The sequence below is a fragment of the Aptenodytes forsteri genome, unplaced genomic scaffold (genome assembly GCF_000699145.1).
Source record: "Aptenodytes forsteri isolate BGI_AS27 unplaced genomic scaffold, ASM69914v1 Scaffold258, whole genome shotgun sequence".
NCBI classification, from domain to species: domain Eukaryota; kingdom Metazoa; phylum Chordata; class Aves; order Sphenisciformes; family Spheniscidae; genus Aptenodytes; species Aptenodytes forsteri.
In genome coordinates this window covers 2,096,572-2,121,108 of record NW_008795250.1, presented here as the reverse complement: position 1 = coordinate 2,121,108, position 24,537 = coordinate 2,096,572, and the positions used below count along the sequence as shown (strand labels likewise).

The following is a 24,537-nucleotide window of genomic DNA, read 5'->3' as shown; positions in this document are numbered from 1 at the left end:
CAAGTCATTTAATGCCTTTCTGCCTGTGTTTCCCTATCTGCAAAACGTTCAGATAAACACCTTCCTTTTGAAAACACTGTAATATTGTTTATTATGGAAATAGTTCCTCAGATGTTAATCTGGCTCTCGGGGTGTAACATCAGATGAAAAACACGACGACCACATGACATAATTGTCAATCTAATACTTTCTAACAGATTAAACTATTGCAGTTTAAGTAATACATTAATCTTGTATCTGAAGATTTCAGATGAGACAGTAGTTACTTGTTCCATTTTAACCTTATTCGTATCAGCCAAGCCAGCATCGTAAGCGCAAACCATAAAGGTAACAAAAAGAAAATGGCATAAACTTCCTTGTTCTGCTTAATTTAAGAAGTATGACTATTTCGCCAAGCTTCATCTTGGTCAAGTATCTGCTGCTGGCAGTAGGCAATGCCCAGAACTGGGATTAAAGCTACTGGCATAGGACCCACGAGCATGCAGATGGGTTTAACTAGTGGTGACTGGCATCCCTAAGTCTGTTCAGGTCAGCAGACTCTCATGCACATCTTCCTGAATAGCAACTGGCTCTTCCATGCCCCCTCAATGACCTTGACTGGCTAATGCATGTGTTTTCATTGTTAATGGGCCAAGATACGTACTACAAATGTAATACCTAAGTGCAGTCTTATTATGAGTCATTTCACCATCACTCTTTTTCTAGAGAAAGCGTAGTATTACATAATTCTAGGAGCAACCTAATAGCAGAAAGGAAGCAGAATGGGAAGGGAGAGAAGTGCAATTTCAAATTAATCCAGCTGTACAAACCTGGGCTGGCTAACAACAGGCAACACACACTTAAAATTGAGTACCACAGGTACCACAACAGCGCTGTTGAAGTTATGTGAAGCGAGCACAGCACCTTGCATCAAGAACTGAAAAGGCAATTTAGAATTTAGGACAACTTTTCTACAGGGACTTGGACGTATTTCACCTGAGGAAGGAGGCATGCTGACATCGCGGCCGGCTTCCACAGGCGTTCCTCTGAACGCAGTAACGGACCGCGGGCGGCTACACCGCCGCCTCCTTCGCACTGCGCGGCCCCGAGCGCGCTCCCTCAGCCCCCACAAAATAGCGGACGCCGTGCCCCCCGGGTCCGCGCTTCTCTCCCTCGGCCCCGTCGGGCAGTCCCGCCACATCCGTACACCCGGAGGCTGTTGGGAGAGGGGGGAGGCAGTAGCCACGCTCCCCTCAGAGAAGTAACACCCTCGAAAGCAAACGGCACGGCACGGCACGGCACGGAGCACCGCTGAGGAGTGCGGAGCGACAGCACCGTGGCTCACGCGACCGACAGCTAGAGAACGAGGGGCGCGAGCCCGAGCGCGCTACCTCATTGGCTCTCGTTTCTCTGTCGCCCGCTGATTGGTGAACAAGTCCCCCCACGCGCTCTCTCTTCCCTCCTATTGGCTCCTGCTTCCCGCTCAACTCCTGTTTGCGAGCCGCCGCCGCGAAGCTCCTCGCTGTTGCGCACCGCGTTCCCCTCAGTGCAGAGATGGCGGGCTCCGAGCCGGGGCAGGCCTCTGCGCCGGGCGGCGCCGGCGACACCTCCCTCCTCAGCAGCGCCACAACGTGGCCCTTGAAGCGCTACGGCCGCTTCCTACCCCCGACGGACGGCGACGATGAAGGGCAAAACACCTCCTCTTGGAAGGTGGCGGGGCGCGGCGAGGCTGGGGTGGGGGCTGGCTGCTTGGTTTTGCTGTAACTGGCTCCAGTGGGGTCTAGGAGGCCGCTGTGTAGCAAGCAGTATGCCTTTGCAGGTATCTTTTTGCAACTCCAGAACTAATGCAGGAATCGGGAGAGATTTTGCTTCATGAGTTATTAATGTAAACACATCGATGATATGATAGTTAGCAGCCCACTTTTTTTTTTTTTTTATTCCTATCTTCAGTAATGACCTGTGGTATGAAAAACTATAAGTCAAGTTGGAAGAGTCCAGATGGCGGTTTAAAGTAGTTAAATCTGTATATGGAGTTGTAATTAGTAAAAAATTCTTAAATGTGCCTCCTGTCTGTGGGAGCAGAGGGCAAGTTGCATTATTGAGAGGGAAATTATACACCTGACTTCTAGCATCAAGCTTTGAAACCTTTTATTTTCACTAGAAATGGAAAATGTAGATTCTGTGCTTACAGGGCTAGATTTTTATTTTGTCTATCTTTTTAAAGGTTTTTGAATCAAATGAACTCTGCGCCGGGCGGCGCCGGCGACACCTCCCTCCTCAGCAGCGCCACAACGTGGCCCTTGAAGCGCTACGGCCGCTTCCTACCCCCGACGGACGGCGACGATGAAGGGCAAAACACCTCCTCTTGGAAGGTGGCGGGGCGCGGCGAGGCTGGGGTGGGGGCTGGCTGCTTGGTTTTGCTGTAACTGGCTCCAGTGGGGTCTAGGAGGCCGCTGTGTAGCAAGCAGTATGCCTTTGCAGGTATCTTTTTGCAACTCCAGAACTAATGCAGGAATCGGGAGAGATTTTGCTTCATGAGTTATTAATGTAAACACATCGATGATATGATAGTTAGCAGCCCACTTTTTTTTTTTTTTTATTCCTATCTTCAGCAATGACCTGTGGTATGAAAAACTATAAGTCAAGTTGGAAGAGTCCAGATGGCGGTTTAAAGTAGTTAAATCTGTATATGGAGTTGTAATTAGTAAAAAATTCTTAAATGTGCCTCCTGTCTGTGGGAGCAGAGGGCAAGTTGCATTATTGAGAGGGAAATTATACACCTGACTTCTAGCATCAAGCTTTGAAACCTTTTATTTTCACTAGAAATGGAAAATGTAGATTCTGTGCTTACAGGGCTAGATTTTTATTTTGTCTATCTTTTTAAAGGTTTTTGAATCAAATGAAGAATCAGGCTATCTTATCATTACCATTGTGGTATCTGGCCATTTCTTTATTTCCCAAGGGCGAACAGTACTGGTAAGTTTCTCATGTATAAAGAACACTTCTCCATTCATGTTACATCAGCATTAACTTCGTTTCCCTTCTCAGCTTCATGTTCTCTCCCACTGAAAGGAAACCACCAATTTTATTTTGCTCATGGAAATTGTCATGTGCTGCTTTCTCTCTACATTTATCAGAATAATACTAAATGCATTATTTCATACTGAGGAACAGTGTTTCTTCTGTGGTTCTAAAAATCTAGATTAAGATGTAAAACTAAATGCTGCTGCTGCTGAAAGATATGTGGGGTTTTTTATGATTCTTCTGCCTAAGAAAACAGAGAAAATACACTGTTAAGAAATAGATAAAAATATAACTATAATTTCCTATAAGATTTGCTGTATGATCCAGCCAGTTTCTTGCCAATGACCTGTTAGTATTTTGATTTTGATAATTTGGTTTATCAAAGGGTATTTTTTTCTATGTTGGGTAATGTGATCTAACATACAACTTACATTCATGGAGACAAAATAACAACTTCAAAGTTGTGTCAGCTGATTTTCCTGTAGCCTGTACTTAAGCATGACCAGCTACTAAACTGTAAAGATTTCACAGTGACACCAAAGAGGTTAACAGAAACTCTCCATCTAGAAGCAGTTGGTTTGATACTCATGACAGAGAAGGCCTGTGCTGGCAAGTGGAATGAATCAAGTGTGTTCAGTGCATATCGCTGGTACTCGGTGATGATATCAAGTAGGAACTGGCTGATAAATGTATTAGAAAGCTATTACAAGCCACTGGAAGATGCTGTAGTATTAAGATAGTAAAGACTATTTTTTTTTTAATACAGAATATATAAGAGAGTATGTTGTAGCTTTAAATATGTATGAGCTTATAAATTAGTTTTTGCTGTACCTCTTAAAAGGTCTTAAACTTACAGAAATACCTTGTAAGTACAGGGGGAGAACCAAGGATGTCCTTGATTTTTTTTTTTTTTTTTTTTTTTTTTTGGCCTGTGAGTCTGTTAAGAGTATTGAATAGGTAATGAATGAGATAACAGAGAGCTGTCAGCTGTCAGTCTGGATACCCCTCATACAAGACATGGTATTTGGCTCACGTATTTAGTAAGGAGAAGTTGAATGTTCTTGGACAAGGTAAAAATGGAAGATGGAAAGTATTTCAGCAGTTGTGTTGAATAAGAAAAAGGGATGGAGTAATTGAAAGTCTAGGTAGTTAAAAGAAACGCAACTGAAATGAGACTTGCTGCCATCTCTTGTCAAATTCTGCTTGGAATGAATCAGTGCAGAATGCACCTCGCTGGGACTGGTCCTGTTTTCAGTATCCCAGTCAGACAGCTGTCACTGTTTAGTAACTAGTAGACTTACATTACTGTGTAGAATGTCCTTGAAATAACCAAATAAAGGCTAACTGAAAGTAAGTTTTAATAACTCACTAAAGAGCAAAAAAGTCACAGACAAAGCTGTAGCCCTTCAAAGACTGGGTCTGGCAAAGACTGAATCTGGCAAGTAACAACGGGCAGATAAGTTTGCTGTCGTAAGGGATGAGTGCGGGAAGTATAAGAAAAGCTTTATAAAGACTTGGCTGAGAAAAGCACTTTCTTGCAGCTCTTGGGTTTAGTGGCTAAGTGAAGCTTTCAGGCAGCTGCCTTGCTTGAAATGCCAGATGAGGCATTTCTGAGATCTATCGGGTCTGTTTCAGCTTCTAAGAGACACTAAGATATTGCAGTAACAATCACAGCCTAAGAATAGTGCCGAATAGAGATGGAACAGACATGCTTGGTAAATGTGACCGAGATCTAATACTGAGAGTTTAAAAGAAAAAAAATGTTGGTTTTTGTTTTTTTAAAAACCCCCACATTTATTTTGGCAATGCTTCTATACCAACCTTAAGGATGCCACCAACAACATTTTATTGTTAGAGAAAAGGTATACAAAACTGGTGTCGTATGCATTTTAAAACGTGACTGTCAGTTCCTTTGGGTGCACTTCTTTGAGCACGTGTAATTAGGATCCTGCTGCAGGTGTGTTCTGTGCATACAAAACTAAACTAGCGTGAAGTGCACTGGTACAACATGCCCTATGCCTATGTGTATTTATCAGATTGGAGCAGTTGCAGTCCTCCCACCGTTCCTCTTAAACATACTTGACTCACTGAAAAACCTAGCAAATACCCAATCTGCTAATTCTGAACATGGGCGGGCATCTTCAGAACTATGTTAGGTTTCCTGTTTACAAGGGATTTGGTCCAGCACATCTGGCTTAGCTTTACTGCTTAGACCTGTTCCTTAAGCACGTGCCCCCCCTGAAATGCGTCGCTTTTCCCAACACTGTGCAAGACATATAGGCAGTGATAAAATTATTCTTCCTGGGACAATCCCAATCTACAGGTATCCCTTCAGGCTTTGAAGAACAGTCTGTGGAATCTCTTTAGTAAAGCAGCCGGTATCATCAAACAGAAAGGTGATGCACAGGGATTGTGCTGAAGAAGACAGCACAGGCAGTGATACTGTTGGCCGGTAGCTGATAACAGCATTGATATCAAAGTAAGCATGACCTTTACTGGATCTCTGAATGGTTTTCTTCAATTAGCAGACAGGGACACTAGAAACTCCGTATCATTGTCCAAGGACAGTTTACACCACGGTCTTTGGACAGAAGTCTTCTAAGGCCTGTTGACAACAGGATCTGGACAGCAGGAGCAGCTTATAATGCAGTAGACTCAAAGCTAGCCAGAACTGCACAGGCCACTGGTGAAATTTTGCCAACTCCTTATGGAGATGCAATATAACAAAAAAGTTGCAGTACTGTGCAGTCTTTGTTATTGCTGTAGAAATAATCAGACTGTAGAAATGGTTAATCTCACTGGTTCTATCTCCCTCTAGTCTCCAGCTCTCAGGAGTTGTCAGAAACCTGTCACAATATTTAATCAGGCTTTGCATGACTAAGTACATATAGTTCTTTTGAATCTGTCACAGACCGAATCCTCTCACTGGGGGTATATAATAATGGACATTTTGTCACAGAAGATAATGTGAAAGTTTGCTCCGGAGGGAATGTGTCAAGTTTGATAGAATGCTGCAATTGTTGGAATGATTCAGCTCATGTTTTCACTGTGTACGTTCATTTCTGCTTGCGGGCCTGCACTGCTGAGTATTTCCTTTTTATTGCTAAGGTCTTCTCCAACATGTAGGTGCTGCCTTACTCACTTGCATTGAAATTCCCTCTGAGGTACTTGCAGACTGTTTCTTGCTGTGTAGTAACTGCATCCTTTAAGTTGTTGATGCCTAGTCTTTTGATCCATCTTCTAATCCCTACTCTTCAGATCTTTTGATGTACTACAGGCTCCTGGTTTTGAGGGAACTGGATAACAATTATCTTAGCTTTGTACCTTGTACCTCTGTGTAGGCACACAGTGAGGCACAGGATCTGTGTCACAGGGACACCATTTCCTTCTCAACTTGAATAACTATTGTATTTTTTTAAAACTTCTGTGGATGAATAATAAAGGGATTTTTTCCCCTCTAACAGTAATCCAAGAATGAACTGAACTGCTAACTAAATCCAAGAATTCATTCAGTGGTGAATGTTCCTAACTTTTTTTTTTTTGACTGCGGCAGTAATGATAGAGCAGGAACCCTTGCTCCATCCCAACAATTTTAACATGATCATCCTAGGTAATAGTTTAAAAAAAAAAAGTTTTCATCCAGCATCTGTAACAAAGAAAACCTATTAATGGGATGCTTTTAAAATGGGTAATATGGTAGTATGATATATTTTTATCTCTTCTGGTTTAAAATTGGGATAGAATGTAGTAAAATCAGTGCATTAATAGATGAAAACTATCTTGGTTTGTACCTTCTATTTTCTTTAGGAAGGCAAAAGTTAGAGTGCATCTGTTCTTTAGTGGTGTGTACATTTTACAAAAGCCAAAATGAACCTTTTTAGCTGCCAGCAAGCTCTGTGTTATGCTGATAATACTGTGGATGGATGCTTTTTAAAAAGTCCAGCAAAAAATCAAAGTCACATACTGAGAAGTGTGAACTTGCAGACTTTGGCTGTTTTGGATTTCACATAGAACTTTTCTTTGTTCATTCTTCTGCAGCGAACAGTGATGTTAACTGAACTAATGCTTGCCTGAGCTTGGTGCTGATCAGCTTCATAGTTAGTTTTCCGCTAAACTAATCTCGGTTGGCCAAAATGCTAGTGATAGCTCCCAATATTTGCTCTCTTAGTGAGCATGGGCCCTGCAAATACCTTTTTTTGGATGAAGGCATATTTTGTTGTGTTGCTTAGTGATTCTTTCATCAACCTTTTTTCACGTCAAGTGATTATTTATGAAATACTAAAATACATAAACTATTTTCTGTAACATACTCTCCTGTCAGTGTGAAAACAAGAGGAGATAGCTTTTGTGTAAATTATTTACTTAGTGAATCCTCCTCTTTGGTGTCTACCTTTCATCTACATACAACTTTCACTACAACTCCATTTGCACAAAATTGAGGTTGTATAGAAATCTTTATTTCATTGATGGTTGGATTAACATGATCCATTCTAGGAAGAATATTCAAGTGTTCCTGACTTGATATGAAAACATTTTCTCTATAATGGATGTATTTATGTATTCTCTTAGTCCTTTTTTTTTTCTTAAAGGATTGTTAAGAAAACTTTTCTTTTTCTTAAAGAATTCTAGCTATTTAGAGCCAAGTGAGACTATGACTATGATCCATTTGTAAGAAGAACATTTATAAAATGGTAATAAAATATTCACATATCCTAACAAGTGATTTTTTGTTTCTTAATACATATGGTAGACTACAGAATTAATTTCATGAGCAATAAAATAGTAGAATATTTAATGAATTCCCTTCTAGCAGTCTTTTCACTAATGGAAGTTGAAATACTATTTTCTTGCCAAAAAGAATGCTACAATGTATGCACTGAGTCTCAGCATTCCTAAACCAGGCAGATTAGTAAATACTTCAGGCTGTGTACACTGCTGTGTGGTAAGGTGCCATAGGTTTGAAACAATTGATTACAGTATTTGAGAATGCTCCAGAACCGGTCATTAAAGTACTTCCATGCTACTATAACAGATAATTGTGGACATGTTCAGTGTTTCCATCAGTTGCTCAAAGAAAACAAGTTATTTATTTTAATGGGTAAACTTTTGGGGAATAGGTACGCGTTCAAGATCACTTAAAACGTTTTTTTAATGACACTGCCAGAGACATACTTGAAACTATCTTAACAAGGAAACAACTGCTTTCCTTTTAAAATACAATCTACTTCTTGTGATCAGCCAAGTCGAATGGAGGATAAATGGAACTTCAGAGCGTAGAACATAAAAATCCTTAATGTGTAATGCAAATCAAAGGGTGTTTTGGTTTGTTTGTTTTAAACAAAGTTCTTCCTTTGGAATTAAATTACATAACATATGTTTAGGACCTGTTTTTGCTGCAAGTGTTGCCTAACAGACTGCATATTTTACGGTAGAAAAATCTCATTCTTGCATGCTGTAGATAATGGAATTTTAACAGGAATATCTCAACAGCATCTCTGTCAATTTCTGGCCATACTCTCAAGATACATCATGTTCTGTTTACAACAACTCTTAATTCCTTTCCCTCCTTTGAATCAGCACATCATGAAAATTATGTTTTGGTGTTTTATTCAATGCAATTAATTCTGGTGCTACAATTCTTAATATCCTACAAATTAAACAAATTGAAATTGTGAAGAGGACTTATTTAATAGGATAAAATTAATCCAGAATAATTGATTTGTGACCTGATCTTTTAAAGTGTAGACTAAATGTCCTTAGTGCCCTCCTGGTCCCCTCGTGACTTCTAATATGCTAACAGTGCTTAGGATACAGTAGATTCTAACCTCATTAATTAGGCAAGCATTCAGCAGATGTTCTGATGTTCTTGATGCTCCCTTTGCAGTGCCTGAAACTTATGCACCAAATTTTTGAGATGATATTCACAACAGTGCCTTGGGTAGACGAAGGTCCCTGTGCAATAAATGAGGACATTTGATGGAAACCTAGGGAAGTGAGAAGGTTGCTAATGCTGCTTAGTGGTAGTACATTGCAAAGCTAGAGGAAGGTTGGCTTTTTATTAAACGTCCTATGATTGCTGTTTGAAAGAGTAGAAGGAATCTTAGTTTTATGGACTTATTCAGTACCACAATCATAGTTCAAAGATTTCAATTTTAGTTTGTTTATTTCAACATGTGTTGTTGACATGATTGTTTTGGACAAGCTGAATACCTTTCTGCATTAGCTTCCCCATTTATGTTTGATATAATGATACATTCCTGTTGTATAATGATTATGTACTGGTGATTGGCAGCAGTAAAGAGTTCAAAGGGGTTTTGATCTTTACTTTTCTCTTGCCTCAATTCTTCTAAACCCAACTATTAGAATAGTTTTTAAAGAGTAGTGATGTCTATTAATGGAATGTATTTACCCTGAAGTTAGAGTTTAAGGTATGGTATTGATCTAGGGAAATACATCTTTTGTATCAGGAATTAAAGAAGAAATTGCTTAACTTGACTTATTAATGAGTTGCCCTGAAGAGCTTTAGCCAGCTAAACCCATGAGCATCCGGTTCACCTCTCTAGGTCCCTCGTCAAGTGTCACTGTTCTAAAGTGTAGTTTAGGAGAAAAAACAACCCTTCAGGTTCTCACTATGAAATGTTAAGGTTTGTCCTGAGTTAGGGGCTTACCTTTGCTATTCACTCCTTCAAGGGGGCTGTAGTTTGAACCCATCTGGGGGAACTCTTTCTAGAAAGCTGACACCTGGCAGCACGTGCTCCTTTGCACTTCGGCAAAAGACATTAATCAGTTGCTGAGTCCCCTGGGCATGGTTGTCTCGAGGGGGGCTGCGGTGTCCTGTATTTGCTACTTCATTTTGCTTTCCTGCCTCTGTAGAGACAGAGCACTCTGTTTAATGAGTTCAACCCTGATGTGTTCTTTTCCACAGTCAAACAAGCTTAATAGCAAGATTTAAGATCTGGCTTCTAAGAGATTGGGGGTAAAAAAAACTTGCATGCAAAAAGATAATGCAGAGCTTAACATCCTTTTATGCCTTATTCCAGTTAGCTTGCTGTCTGTCTGCCTTGGGGTTTTTTTGCCTTTCACCTCTTTCCACTTCCTATTCTGTATTCTGCAGATCTGTTTGAGACGGCTAATGCTTACACTAAGATCTAAGTTACATACAGCACATGGTTTCTGCTGTGCTTTTATCTTCCCAACGATGCTATACACGACACATTTGGATACTGATGTGTAGCTTGGAAATTTTTGCAGGGACAACTTTCTGCTTCCCCCATGCTACAAGTTATTATGTTTGGGGGTTATTTTTTTTTGGTCACGCTGACACTCCTACTCTCGACTCGGTTTTCAAGACAGCTATTTTATACCGCAGGAATAAAAACTAATGTATTTGGCCTTACTCAGATGTTGAAGAAAGATACAAGTAAGGAAAATTTCTACTTCTAGGTGTGTTACAAGGTAATAATGAAGATTTGATTGGAATTATGTTCAAAGTTTAATTTTCACAACTTCTACCTTTAAGCTGAAATTACATTTTTATTCTACAGTCCTTAATGAAAGGAAGACTTCAATTTTTTTATAGAATAAGCAGTTTTCTAATTTAAAAAGTGTAAAATGGCAACTCACATTCTCTTTTGGGAAGGCAAAGAGTTAAAAATCAGTATTTTTCAGATATATGCAAGCATTTGCTTTATAATCTATATGTCAAGTTTCAAGTAAACACTTGTGAACAACGTTTTCCAATCTTACTTATTTTTCTGAAAGCATCTCAGTTTTGCCTCTATTGTTCAGTATAATACTTGAACATAATTTACAAGCTTTTGCAGACTGTCCGTTGTCACATCCTTATTTTTACTGTCTCTTGAGATTATGCTTAATAACAGTCTTCTCAACTACAGTATCTCTATTCTGTTACAGACTTTTACTAGATGTATTGACCACATTGTGTAGGTACCTGGAAATAATACTACCATTCCTTTGTTTCCCAGTTAGTCACTTTTAAGAATAAACAAGATGTTCTTCAGCATAAATGTTAAGTAATGATAGTACCTAGAATATTAGAGGTCAAAAAAATGTTGGTATTTGTAACTTAACAAATCACACTTAAAATCTAGATAGTGAATATTATTTCTGAAAAGATTTCTCGCTGTACCTTACATCCTTAGCGTGGTGAGCAGACCCATGGAGTGGAGTTCTGGATAGGATGACACAGTACCTGGGCAGTCCCTCTCTCCATCTGGGGGAAATGGCAGGTTGTTGAAGCCATCCCTACTGGTTTTGTGCATTGTTGCACGAGCTTGCAGGTGGGGTGCTCAGAGCAGCAGAGCACCTTACCCTTCCCCGGAAAAGTGCTTTCCCAAATCTCTTCTTTTGCCCTGAAAAGGCATCATGAGGGGTACTGTGCTAGTTTTGCTCCCCAATTGTGCCTTGGAGAGACAAGGCACAGACAAGGCTACCAGCTTGCCTTGGGAAATGATTGGATTAAGGAACTTTCACAGGTGCCTCCCTGGAAACTGAGCATGGCCTTTGCAAGTAGAAGATTGCTCTGTTTTCTGGGGAATTGTGTACCACGGTGCTGCCCAGCCTGAATGAGAATGGTGCAAGCAGGATGTTGTCTGAGGCCTTTAGCTTTTCTCTTCTGCCATCTTGCTTCAGTTATCAGACAGGACCACTCTGGCAGCTATGCAGTGGGATATTAATTAGTACAATAAAATTCCTTTGATCTCATGCTGAACTCATCATTTCTTGCAAATGCACATTCACAGCCTGTGGGATACCCAGCAGACTCCTTAATCCATTACATTATACGATGCATACATTCATTCTGAACTGTGAACTCTGAGAACAAACTGTTTTATTTGCATTTTGTGAACCTATTGTAAGTGGCAGCCAAAACTGGAGAATGTATGTCTTTGTGTGTGGCATTCTGGTTTTTTTTTTTTTTTTGTCTTTTTTAATATTGGTTGTAATTTAAGGGCAGGGTATATAATGTTTGTGGCAAGAAGAAAGTTTTCCTTCCTAAGCTATTGTTTACACATAGTTCAGTTTCATTTGAAAACATCTGTCTCATGCATGCATAAATCCAAACTAAGTGATGTAAGCCAGCATAGCTGAACTGTTACATAAATAACATTTCTTAAATATATATTAATTTTTAGTTAAGATAGGGTTGCCTAAAGGCCTTGCAATCCAACATAAAACAGATAATTTGTTCCTGTGTTCATATGTTGCTTAGCACCACAGGGTTTCTGGATGATACAATAATAAAAATATTCATAAATACTATCCAATACCTTCCAACATAGATCATAGGCCTCATTATCCAGCAGCTTTTTGAACGCTGAAATGTAAAATCAGAACAAAAGTATTTCCCAATTAATGACGGACTAGATGTCTGTAAGGCTAGACAGGCATTATTGGCTCCTCCGCCTCATGTAAGGTGTGGTCACGCCTTGCCTGCTTCCAGAATGTTTGGGAAATGTCTTGCTTTGTTTTCTGCTTCAGCTTAATTCTTCTCAGGGTCCTCCCTCTGAGAGACTTAGATTTTTGTCGGAGATGTACGAAACTGTTTTCCTTTAATACAGTATTCTTACAATTATGATCCTGGAGGATGATGTAAGGAGTATATGCATGATTGAAGGTTAATGATCCAACTTAGAAAAGTGCTGCCATTTATATCTTCACATTGTAAACATTTGAGGTCTTATGTTCCTGCCCAGTTCTAAGTTGCCTTTTTGTCTATATTCCTGATTAATCTTATACTGCCATCTGCCTTTGCTCATGCCCAATACTGCTCAGCAATACCCAGCTCTGAATGCAAAGCAGGTATGGATGGTGCCTGCTCAAGGGGAACAGTGACCACAGCTGCTTTGTTCTCTGTATTTCTGTCGGTGTGGTGGCAGCAGTTTGGAGGGAACTACTATTTTTCTCTTTTTACCCCATGCCTAGCTCCTGGATGTTGGCAGAGATCCTCTCGACTTCGAGCGATGGAACAAGGGACAGATATACTGTGGTCTTCCTTGTTGCTCAGAATTCACTTACCTAACTTTATATGCAGATTCATAACTATTTCATTGTTGACAAGAGAGAATTGTCATTGTTAAGAATCATCTTATTTTGTCTTAATTCAGGCAGCCTCAAATTAAACCTCTGCTGAGTTAACATGGAAAAGCCACGAGGAACGGAATAGACCTTCTTAACATAGTGCAAAATAGGGCTTATTTGCTGCTTAGAACTGAGGAAAATCTAGAGGATCCTGACTCTAATGACAATTACTGATGTAAAGAATTTAACGATGGAGTTCAGTCTGAGTAGTTCTGCAGACCTGAGTTTGTCTAAAACATTCCCTCTCCTTTTCAGGTAGCTTGCTTGTGCCAAATCAGGTCTGTCGTATTGCTCAAGTACTGCACTGAGTTTTCCTGTTTGGTTTAGCTATTCTTAGTTACTTGTTTCTGCTTGGCAATGTACAGCCAACCAAAGGTGCAAAAGGAAAGGAAATACCTTTTGCTTTGTTCTTCAGTTAATTAAACTTGAAGTAAATTAAATTTCAGTTAATTAAATTTTTGGTATGGAGTTGAATAATTAGGAGTATATAAATAAAAATTCCAAATGCTGGGTTTTTTCCAGCATTCTTTACCTCAGAAACAGGACACACAAAAGGATGACAACCTGGGAAGCATCAATAAAATAGTTGGTAGGAAAGTAAAACATTGGCTGCCTTTTATGATTTCTTTGAAAACAGTTATTATTTTAAGGAGACAACATCTGTTCTACCTATGTCTTACAGTGAGAGGAAAAACACTATAAAAATAGACTTAATATGGGAACAGCTATATTTAAATAGACACAGTTGGTGCATATCAAAAACAGTAACTATTTGAAACAAAGAGAATAAGCGTAAGTGGCCACAAGGTAAAGTGGCAGAGTGAAAGAAGGGGATATTAGAATTGCTTCACTAACAGCATTTTGGTGCTTGGTAGTGGAATCAGAGGAAGACCAAGTGGCAATGGAGAAATTCCCTATGGCAGGAAGCACTAAGCATGGAAGTATGAGCAGCCGTCATACTCCAACACAATTTCCTAGGCTGGTTGGTTGTCCAGGACTCAGCCTGGCTGCTTAGCCCGAGTGAGCAGTTCTGAATTGGCCCACGTGTCTTTAGAAGGTATGGATAATCCCCTCAATATAAGTAAGTTAAAAGATGTTCAGCATTTACAGCTTTAAATGAGAGAAATAAGTCCTTGTGCTGAGATGAAATTCACCCTATGTTAGTTTGTGTTTATTTCACAGAAATAAATATAAATGCACTTGGTCTACTGCATTCCAAACAGATTTACTTTCAGATTATTTGTATAAACATCAAGAATATACCCTTTCTGAAAGGACAGTTTAAAGGTGTTTGTTTTTTTTTTCTTTATATATTCCAGGTCTACATATCCTGACTTTCTCTCTGTTCTGACTTGAGCGCCTATCCCCTGCCCCATTCAAACTCTTTTGCACTGTGTATGTTTTCTGCAGCCAGTTGTTTCCCTTCTTGAACGGACTGCAGGCTGTACCTTACTCCTCTAACTTCAGTTCTGGTTTCCTTGCTTGCTTCCTTAGTAGATCCCTTCTAGCAACTAGGGCAGCACGAGCACAGCACGAGCCGATAAACATTGTAGATGGATGTCACTCCACGTCTCCTCTAACGTACTTCTCACATGCAGAAAACAAATCTGAATTTTTGTATTTTGTACAGCCATGTACTAAGACCTCTTTGCAATGCACATGCACAATTAATGCTGATTTTTCCTGTGACAGATGCTGCTCTCTATTTCCATGATGCTGGCATGACTGAAATTCTTGACTTTTGACATAACTTTCTGCTGTGCACAATCACTAGCTAAACTTGCTGATGCTTTTCCATTTTCAGCATTAAACAGTATCTTGGGGCCAAACTCTGCACAGCTATGAATGTCCTTAGCCAAATTTCAAAGTAATATATTCTGCAGTGCAATTGAAAATATGACATGTGAAATGCTACTGATTATTCTAGAAATGTTCTAACAGTGCTGCGCTCTTTTCTTAGCCTAATAATCTCATTTCATTCCTCAGGCATTCTGCTCAGTATCTTTTCCCTGCCCCCCGCCATCCCAAGTATCGGTATACCAAGCTCTCATTAGGCAGGTCTATCAAAAGAGGCTAAAACTGCACCCCCCCAAAGCCAGGGGTGCTAAAATACCAGGTGTACAGAGGAGTAAGGGTATTTCACAGGCTTCCTTTACTGTGTCAGGCATAAATTCAGACTACATGACAAACTGACCTTCTTCAGAGACTTCCTACTATTTGACATCAGAAAGGATTTTGTCTGTATGTGGAAGGAGGGTGCCCTCAGGGTGCTGGACACAGCCTCTTGCTCCACTGCTTCAGCAGTCTAATTGCATCATGTAGTATGGCCGGAGAACACCGACTTACCAGATAAGATGCTCTTTTTTCTCATTTGCAGTTTGTCCCTCTTAGGATCCAGATTCCCTTACTAATTCCTCTAAGAGTAGAGGATAGCTTGGTACTTCCCATCGGTCACAAAGTGAGGTCTTCCTATTCTTTTGACCTTGAGGCCTTTCACACCTTAGCAAGTCCTACCCTGGAGGCATTTTGAGTGCACTCTGCAAACATACATGCTGCAAGTGACTGGCCCATCTTACCTGCTGTCAGCACCTGTTTTTACAGTACAGAGGGAAATTCTTTTCTCCCTCTGACCCCAAATCTTTTGGGAATGACACTTGCATGCCATCTTACATTCTTGAGTCTATCATAGCAGGTGTCTGATCAGCTGTGTGTCTTGTGATCCAGTTTGCCTTTGGTTCAACAATTCAATGCTTGCTAGACATTCCTCTCGTAAAAGTTCAGTTAAAAATCTACATGCAATTGCTGCATGAGACTATAAAGCCAGTGCCAGCACATTAAAAGAGCAGTATCTTACTGAGGTGACTTCTTATACCCAAATAGAATGGCAGATGGTTTCCCAGCCTGGACCTGCGTAAGATAGATGGTAACTCTGGCAAAAACACACTGCTGTTGGTCCAGGATGGACATGACTTGTGGTTCTTGACCCTTAGGACACCTATGAAAAGCAGCCTGTGTGAAAATTCATGGTCATTAAAAGTGTTATGAGTTCAGATATAACAGGTAGGTAACTCCCTCCCTTACCCTTACATTTGTTTGGTTGTTCCCCCCCTCCCCCAACTTTGGTAACTAATGACTATGTGGAGTATCTTGGGAGACACAGTCCATTGCCTTGCAATTTTTGTATGACGTTTTCAGCTTCCTGGGGGTATTTTTACAGAATGCTGAGCAGTCTGTCTTGTTTGAAGAGACTGACAGTTAGTGCAACTGGAGTATAAAACCATCTTTATCAAGTTATCAAATCTGCTTCTTGTTTACCTGAATTCCATGTGGAGAAAATGCCTCTCTGGGCCTTAGATAAACCAACTGCTATCCCATTCTTCAGGTTTGCCTGCCCTCTGCTGCCCTCTCGGGCAACTTCATGGGATGCAGAAGAATTTAAAGCTCTCTGTTGCAGCTGTTTTATTATGCATTTCATGGACACTTTCCTAACATGCACAAATATAAATGTAAAATACATGTGGAAATTAGAATGTACCTTGACATAGCATTGTTACTGGAGCTACAGATTCAGATTTAATTCCTGGTGTGGTAAAAATTACATATTGGCAACTGTTTGACAGATACAGAAGTTGCGCGTATGCAGGTGACTAATCTTCATTAGAGATTAAATTCCGTCACATAACTTAAGTGTGTACTTCTGAGCATTGCATGTTTGCTGTGCCAGTAGCTTGTGTTCTGCTTTATTTCAGGAAGGCTTTTCATTAATTGATTCCCACAACTGGTTAAAGATAGTAAGAAGAGCAGACTGCCTGCTGCTTCATGCACAGTCAAAGGTAGGTTGCGTTGCTTTTAATATTTCTAATAGCTAACACAGTTCTGTATAAGATTTCTTAATACTGGGTAAATTAAACCAGAAGTTCTGAGATACTGTAAATTGCCTATATAAATAAAAAGATTTTTTTTTTTTACTCTAGATATTAAAACAACAATGGATTGAATCATCTTAATGTCTTTTGTAACTGCTAATATTCAGGTCTTTTAGACTGCTTTCTGAGAGTTAAGCTACTAAAACAGCTAGACCAGTATTTATTTTAGATTAACAATTAAAAGGATGAAGCGATTCTCTTGTACGGAAGCATGCTACCTATGAGTCCTACTTCACTTTGGCAAACGAACTAACAAACCATTATTTAGCCATTTTGTGGCCCCTGACACCTGGCACAGTAGTGGCAGGCTGGCAACTCAGGCATTTGGTATTCAAGGCAATGAAAGGGACCTAGGTTTCTGGTCTTCCCCTCAGATCTCATGGAAAGTAGTTGGTTAGCCTTTAAATAATTAAACAGCACTTGCTTCTTACCAACTTACGTATAAATCTTGGTTTTCTTGGTTCTTAGATGAACTCTGAGAAGTTTCTTACTCATCTACACTGAACACTCACCAGCTTTTTCAGAAACAAAGCCTGTTTCGAAATGAGGAGAGTTCTTCCTTCTCCCCTGATAGTTTCTAGGCTTTATTGTTTCAGGAGAAACAGCTGCCTCTAGTTTAACTCTCTCTACTTGACAAGAGAATTCATCTCTAAGTTAGAAACAGGAATTCTGGAAAAAGATCATGAGCCCCTTGTTCAGTAGCTGCTAGAGATCAGTTTTAACATTTTGCCCCGTTCACAGAACTATTAAGGCATAAAAACATCTCAAGTATTCTGAGATGTTCTGGCATTCTCCCCTGACAGGAGTTCTGGTACAGACTGGGCTGTTGTAATTGCAGATAATAGCAATATCCAGAATAGCTGAAAACTGTAAAAAAGGCCATTTAGTTGTATTTCGATCTTCTGTCTGATCTCTTTTATGAAAGACGCATAAGTATTTCTTTATAGGATGTTCAAACAATATCGTTTGCAGAGGGGAGAATGCCTTGCTAATTGCAAGATAAAAGCAGATATGAGGCATAATAAACATTGCTTAAATATAAGGACTCATCTTGTTTCAGAATAAGCCTAGTCTAATTGTGGCACTAGGAACTGCATAAATAAGTATCTTAAACTGTTTTAAATTCATGGGTTATGCTGGCCTGAAACCAAAACACCTTTGCGCTCTGATTTTTGTCAGATTCTTATAAAACATGGAGTATCACTGAAGATGACTATCGAGCTGTTGCAGTAATTAGTTCTGATGAATGAGTAGATCATCGGTTTCCTTTACAGTTAATAGAACCAGTTCCCCAGCACAATGTTAAGGGATTCTGCTGCATCTCACAAGAAACACAAAATCGACATCACAATCACTTTGAGACTTGAACAGACCTCTGAGGGACAGTTCAGGAAAGGAGAAATATGAACATAGTCTTAAATGAATTTGGTGCATCTAAATGTTTACTTACCATAAATTCACATGACTTAAACTGGATTTAGTGGCACTGCAGTGGTCCTATCATACAGCTTCTCTACTTTATATCCTAAATTGTAGCTGAAGTGATTCCTTAAATGCTGTCAGTGTATATAGCTTCCATGCTAATCTTCAAAAATATTTCAAAAAAATTCAGGAAACCAGCCACACCGTGTAAGGGCATTACAGCAGCATTCAGTTGGCGTGCCCAACTGAATTTGTATGTTCAGCTACGCACAGGCACACCGGGTAGGTAGGGAAGGCTGGGTTTGATGCAGAGAGTAACGTAAATCCTAAATGGAACATACGGTTCCCAGAACTTTTAGTTTAGATTCCAAAGTTAACTTCTGCTTAGTCATTTCACTTTTTGTCACAAATAACTGCTCAGAGTTGGCATATCCTCATAGAATACTACTTGCAGCAACAATAAGAACTTAATTTCCCTGCTATACTTGTAAAAACTCTGTCGTCGTGGCAAGGTTTCTTCACTTGGCTGGACCTTTACTTAGTTGACAAGTGGCCCTGCTCACTTACCATTTTCTTGTTTTTTTTAAAACTGATTTTCAAACTGGGAATCATAGACTTCTGGTTTAGCTGCTGGGATAAATGAAGATACAGCAGGGAAAACTTGTTTGTATGTATTTAAGTTGGTGCAGCGATCCAACAATTTATCGCCTTTTTCCCAAACTATAACAAATAGGAATTTAATTAAATCAAAATAGTTTGAGGGGGTTCACAGTTAATTTAATTCCCCTTTGGTTTTTGAGCAGAACGAATGCCGCATGTTTCGTGTTCAGTTTGGTGGAGATTCAAAGGAACAGATGCTGGAACACTGCTGCAATTGCGTTCAGAAACTTGCAGAGTACCTCCCGGTTCAAGTAACTGATGAACGAAGCCAGCAGCTCTATCACAGTCTCGATCAGCTGGCTAATGGTGAAAATCAAGTGAAGGATACTGAACAAAATGCATCAGTACTACATACAGTAAGTACGCAAGAACATAAAGACAGAAAAATAATCAGCTATTAGTGTTAGATCTGTAAATGACAAATTTTACTTCTGAAGAGAGGTTTTTGCAAGTATGAGACCATCTATATGAAATACGATTTGGGAAACCCAAAATTCGGTTTACATGCAGGCAAACCTAGTTAGTGAACAGGGCTAGAGTTATTCAGGAAGTCAGCTGCTGAAGCTGGCGATCGTCTTCCTATTTTCTTAGTGTGCCTGGAAAAAAAGTTAACAGAACAGTGCTCAAACCCCTCAAACTTATCGTAATATACCTCAGAGCAATCAGGTGCCTTTGTTTTGGCCTCCAGAAAGTCACTAATAACAGAGATTAATATACACATTTCCTGTTATCGTAGGAAGAATATTAGCAAGCATATGGTATGAGATTTATAGGTGGAAAAAGCTTTGCTCTGGGGTTTCAACTTCTCCTTAGCTAGGGACCCTGGAAACGAAGAGAACAATTTATGCAGGGCTCAGGCAAACATAGGAAGTTACTAACCAGTAAAAGAAACGGCAGCAAAGGCTACAGCCAAGTGTTATTTACCAATTCCCAGTCAGATGGTGGTACGGTTTGGTGGAAGACCTAGATGCTTTCTGCTGAGGTTAATAAACAAGAACAGGGGGCAGAGGATGAGAGCTGAATAGTTACCAAAAAACCACGTCTACAATTTCATTAGTGTGGTTTTCAGCTAAGACTGCTGGGAACCACCTGGCAGAATTTCAAATAAATTATACAGGGTAAGAAAAATGATCAGAGCCATTTAAGTAACCATGAATTGTGTTCTCCTTTTTGTATCTACCTACTCCTGTTTTGCAGCGTTAGTAATGGTAAATATAGCAATTGTATCAATTTGAGCTTAACCTGACACATTTAAAAGTGATTTCAGGTAGGAACAGAATCTTTCCCCTCTCCAAGACAAAGACGTAAGGTAATTTGAAAAGGCAAAGGCAGATAGTATTTCTGAGGGTGACTAATTCTTAAATATATGCCCTCTTGGGTATCCAGAGGATCGCATTTACCAGCTCTAAAAAGCATCCCTGCAGCTAACTTGGCCAGGATAGCTCTGGGGTAGATGATAAAAATATCAGGACCAAGACTGAGCCCTGAAAAAGGAATGGCAAAGCTTTCAGCTACATCATTTTCATGATACAATCTAGGAAGGTCCTACTCTACTGGACAGCGGAATCATATTTGGTAGAGAAAGTGCGGGGAAAAAAATATATTGCTAATTTGACTCACACCATTTCCAAGGAAGGCATATGGGAGACCTTCAACAGCTGATATTCAAGATTTATTGTTTGCTCTTTAAGCAGATTACCTACACTTTGGGCTCTGCTCATTTCCTGATAAGCTAAAGCAAAGAATGAAAGGTAAAGAATTTCATGGCAGAATGCTATTGAACACCAACAGTCATACTATTGGTATTAATAATGCTCTTTCTCCAGAAGTTAAGACTGAAAACCTTGCTCAGAAAATAGAATTGACAACTTAAGCCATCTTTTCTGTGATGTGACCCACGGGAAGGAAAAAAAGCATGCTCCTGGTGAGCATTCATACACAGCATTTTTTTTAAAGTAACTTTTAAACTACTTACTGGAAGTAATCTTAGTTTAGACATGACAGTTTAACTACAGGCCCATTATTTCATGTCTTTCATTTTTCAAGACTTGAGCAGATGTGCATTCAGGTTCCATAAAAAGATGCCTTTTTACTGCATAAGGTAGCTGAGCACATTCTCTTTCTGTTATCTCTAAAAATGGAACTACTTCCCTTCTTGCACATACTCACACTCTGCTTGGTAACAAGCCCTTATTTGCATTTGGTATTTTCTAGCCAGATGAGCCTCTACCAGATTCCTGCCTTGGAGAAAGAAGATCTGTAGCACAGCTAGCACAGGTAAAAAAAAATAAAATATTTAGATCCTGTAACTGAATCACTTGGGTATGGAGAGAGCGCAAGCTCTCTCATGTGCTGTCAACATCTGGCTAATGTCTTCACCAACATCAGGATGCCATCATCTACACCAACAAAAACGCAGGATCTTGTGTAACGATCTGGAGCTAGGAAGTAAGCTGCCAACCCAGGTATTTCATGGTGTAATTACCCCATTTGTATAAGAACAAACCACCCCACCGAGAGCAGACAAATACCCAGAGGTCACATCCAAATAAATGGCTTCATCACTCCTTGACTCTGCAGAAATGACCTCTGCAGTCATAGCTTAAGTCTGAAAATACCAATCATCCTTGACCCACAACAAAAGATCCCATAATTCAATTGACAGCTTCACTGAGAAGTCCAGGGTAAAGCCATGCTTAAAAATAACTGGAAGTTAACTGTTGCTTGTTTACTGTGTGAATTTGGGACAGTACAGAATCAGATGATTGAGGAGAAAACTCTCTCCAGCCTCTGTTTTTGTGCGGTTGCTTCTATGGGTCTTCCTTACCCTTTTTCTGCATTGATAGGATGATCCAGTCACTGTTTCTTCACGTCAGTGGTTTAAGGGATGACAACTATGCTCCCTATTACAAATCTGTCCTCTCTTAAACCCAAAAAAGCCTTTTAAACACCTCTATTTTCAGAAAGCAGAGTTCCCTGTACGCTCATCTCAGTGTTACCCACCCTGTGGTTTCATTCCCAACAGTTTCGTTACTGGCTTGTACAATGCAGCAAGAGCGCATCAACAAGTGAGTGATCAAACAAGGCAGTTTGCCTTTCGCAACTGTGTTTTTAATGACCAATCTCTCTTTAAGAGGCAATACTAGGAAGTGTAAATTAGCACCAACATTATAAAGAACAACTTAGCTTCTAAAAACTGCTGTTCTGTGGTCCCTGTACAGGATGGGAACATGATACCTGCTTCCAACAAAGCTGTCTGCTAGCGAGGCCTGTATTTGCTGTACACATTCATCCATCTCTCGCTCAAATGACTAACTAACAAATTCCTCGGCACAAGACGACTCCTTGCTGTAGTAGTTTCTTTCCTACATCTTCCTCTACTTTCCCCTCTTCTTAGTCAGCCTAACGCAACTGTGCTCAGCCCTGGGATCTCCCATGCCCTGGCCCACAGGCTTGCCATACAAAGTTTGATCACAGCTGAACTGCTTTTCCCCACTTGAACTTCAGAAACACACCCTTTCAGCTGGTGCTCTGGCACACTCTGGAGTTAAATTTCTCCATTTCCACCTCTTCAGGAAGCTAGCAGAAGCCCTGGTGTTAAGCATTTTCTTTCAGGTTTTTATTGTTTTTTGTTTGTGTTGTTTTTTTTAAAAGATATTCAGTCATCTTCAATTTGTGTTTAATGATATTTTTCTCCAGTCAAGACTATGGCACGACCCAGGAAAAGAGCAATACTGCAATGTAAACCAACAATAAGATTAGCAAAAATATTAAGGGTTGGGATCCCCCCCCCAAGTCAAACACAGCTATGCTCCAGCTGTCTGCGTGCCTGGTCCATCTGCCAGTTGTTTTGCACTGTTTCAGGTTCAAGCAGCAGTAGCTGGGGCCTGACTGAACTGAACAGCAGTTCTGCCTTTCCCAGGTGGAGAGGCTTGGTTTAACCCGAGCCTCTCATATCAGCACATCAAAAAAAAAAAAAGCCAATCTAGGCATTTGAGGTTTTTTAAAGCCAGATACAGACTAACTAGCATTAGGCATTCCCCCTGTAATAACGCCATTCACCTTGGATCGCCTCTGCACATCATACCTACCTCATCATGAAAGTAGCACTTGTGATTTTCTTTGCTCTCCCATGCAGAGTATCCAAAAAGCATCCATAACTGATGCTGCAGCTTTAATGACTTCAGCACAGACGGGTAAAGAAAGTTAAAAGCTGAGTGGGTGGCGAGGTCTATAGAACATTTGCAGCCCTAACGATGGAAAAATTTTGGTACACACACTCGGTCATTAACACACACTATGAATAACGTGGTTTACAACGAGCAGCAGCCCTGGCTGCAGTAGGGCCTTTGAACTGTGAAGTTGCTCTTTCTTTAACGTGGCTTACATCCAGCAGGGAAGCTGGCAGCCCGCCACAAGAAAGTTTTAGTCGAGCTGCTTCGGCTTGTCATCACAGGAACAGCAGCACGGAAAGCGCTCAGGAGTTGCCCGATAACCTACCGGTCCGTTAGACTTGTGCATTTCTCCAGCACATCTAATGGATGAGCGCGGCATCGCCAATGGATGCTGGGAGGCGGTCAGGGCTTCCTCGCCCTCAGCGCATGATGTTCAGCATCTTCCACTCTGCTGCCGCTAGTTTTACACTGAAGCATGACGCGATGCACCTAGCTCGCCCACCGCCAAGGGAAAAAGCTGGGGGATGGCGTTAGAGAGGCATGAAAAGGGTGATTTAACTCTTTAAAAAAACCCATAGTTTACTTCTAAAAGACATCTTGCTAAATAATTAAGAGCTTAGAACCACATACTTGGTTATCCGTACACAACTGCAGTGGCAGTACGTACGCCTCATGCAGGATCCTCTTCTCTTACCCAGAACGGATATTCCCGAGGAAGCCGTGCTACCCAGGAAGTTGGCATTTCTGATTTAAATAATTGCTAAGGAATTCAAAGTTGCATAAAAGCTATATTGGAATCGAAGCTAGGTATTGGAGAAAAGAGTACATACCGAAATCATGTCTGATTGAAAGTATTCAAACAGCGTAACAACAAGGCAGATGCATCGTTATTAAATACCGAAGGAAAACTTTGATGTAGCTGCATTGTTACAAAAACCGGACGTAAAAGGTAACATTGCACAAGCTTAGCGCAACACCTTTGGGTTTTGACTTTCGCAGTCTGTGCTGAAACAGAAGTTTGAGCCCCCCCTTGGGTATCGGCATTCAGCGTGGCGCGCACAAGAGCTGGGGCCCTTCATTCGCTTATGTCTCATGGATCAGAATTTCCCAGCTTTTGTGGAAGATGTGGAGAAGGAATTGAAAAAACTCACGGAAAGCTGAGAAATACCAGCTCATTACCACCGGAATGCAGGCTCCAGGATACCCAGCGCTCGGGATACACGAGCTTAAGCGCGATTAAATATTCAGGG

At 40.4% G+C, this 24,537-nt stretch overlaps 1 protein-coding gene across 1 annotated transcript; it reads left to right on the top strand.

Moving 5' to 3' along the window:
* Window positions 1–1,533: 1,533 nt before the first annotated feature.
* On the top strand, window positions 1,534–24,448 carry REC114 (REC114 meiotic recombination protein). The gene is made up of 6 exons (XM_019471958.1): window positions 1,534–1,739; window positions 2,204–2,375; window positions 2,866–2,955; window positions 16,854–16,937; window positions 19,256–19,468; window positions 24,287–24,448. Exons 1-6 carry the CDS (start codon window positions 1,534–1,536, stop codon window positions 24,446–24,448), a joined length of 927 nt encoding a protein of 308 aa, XP_019327503.1.
* The last annotated feature ends 89 nt before the right edge of the window (window positions 24,449–24,537 follow it).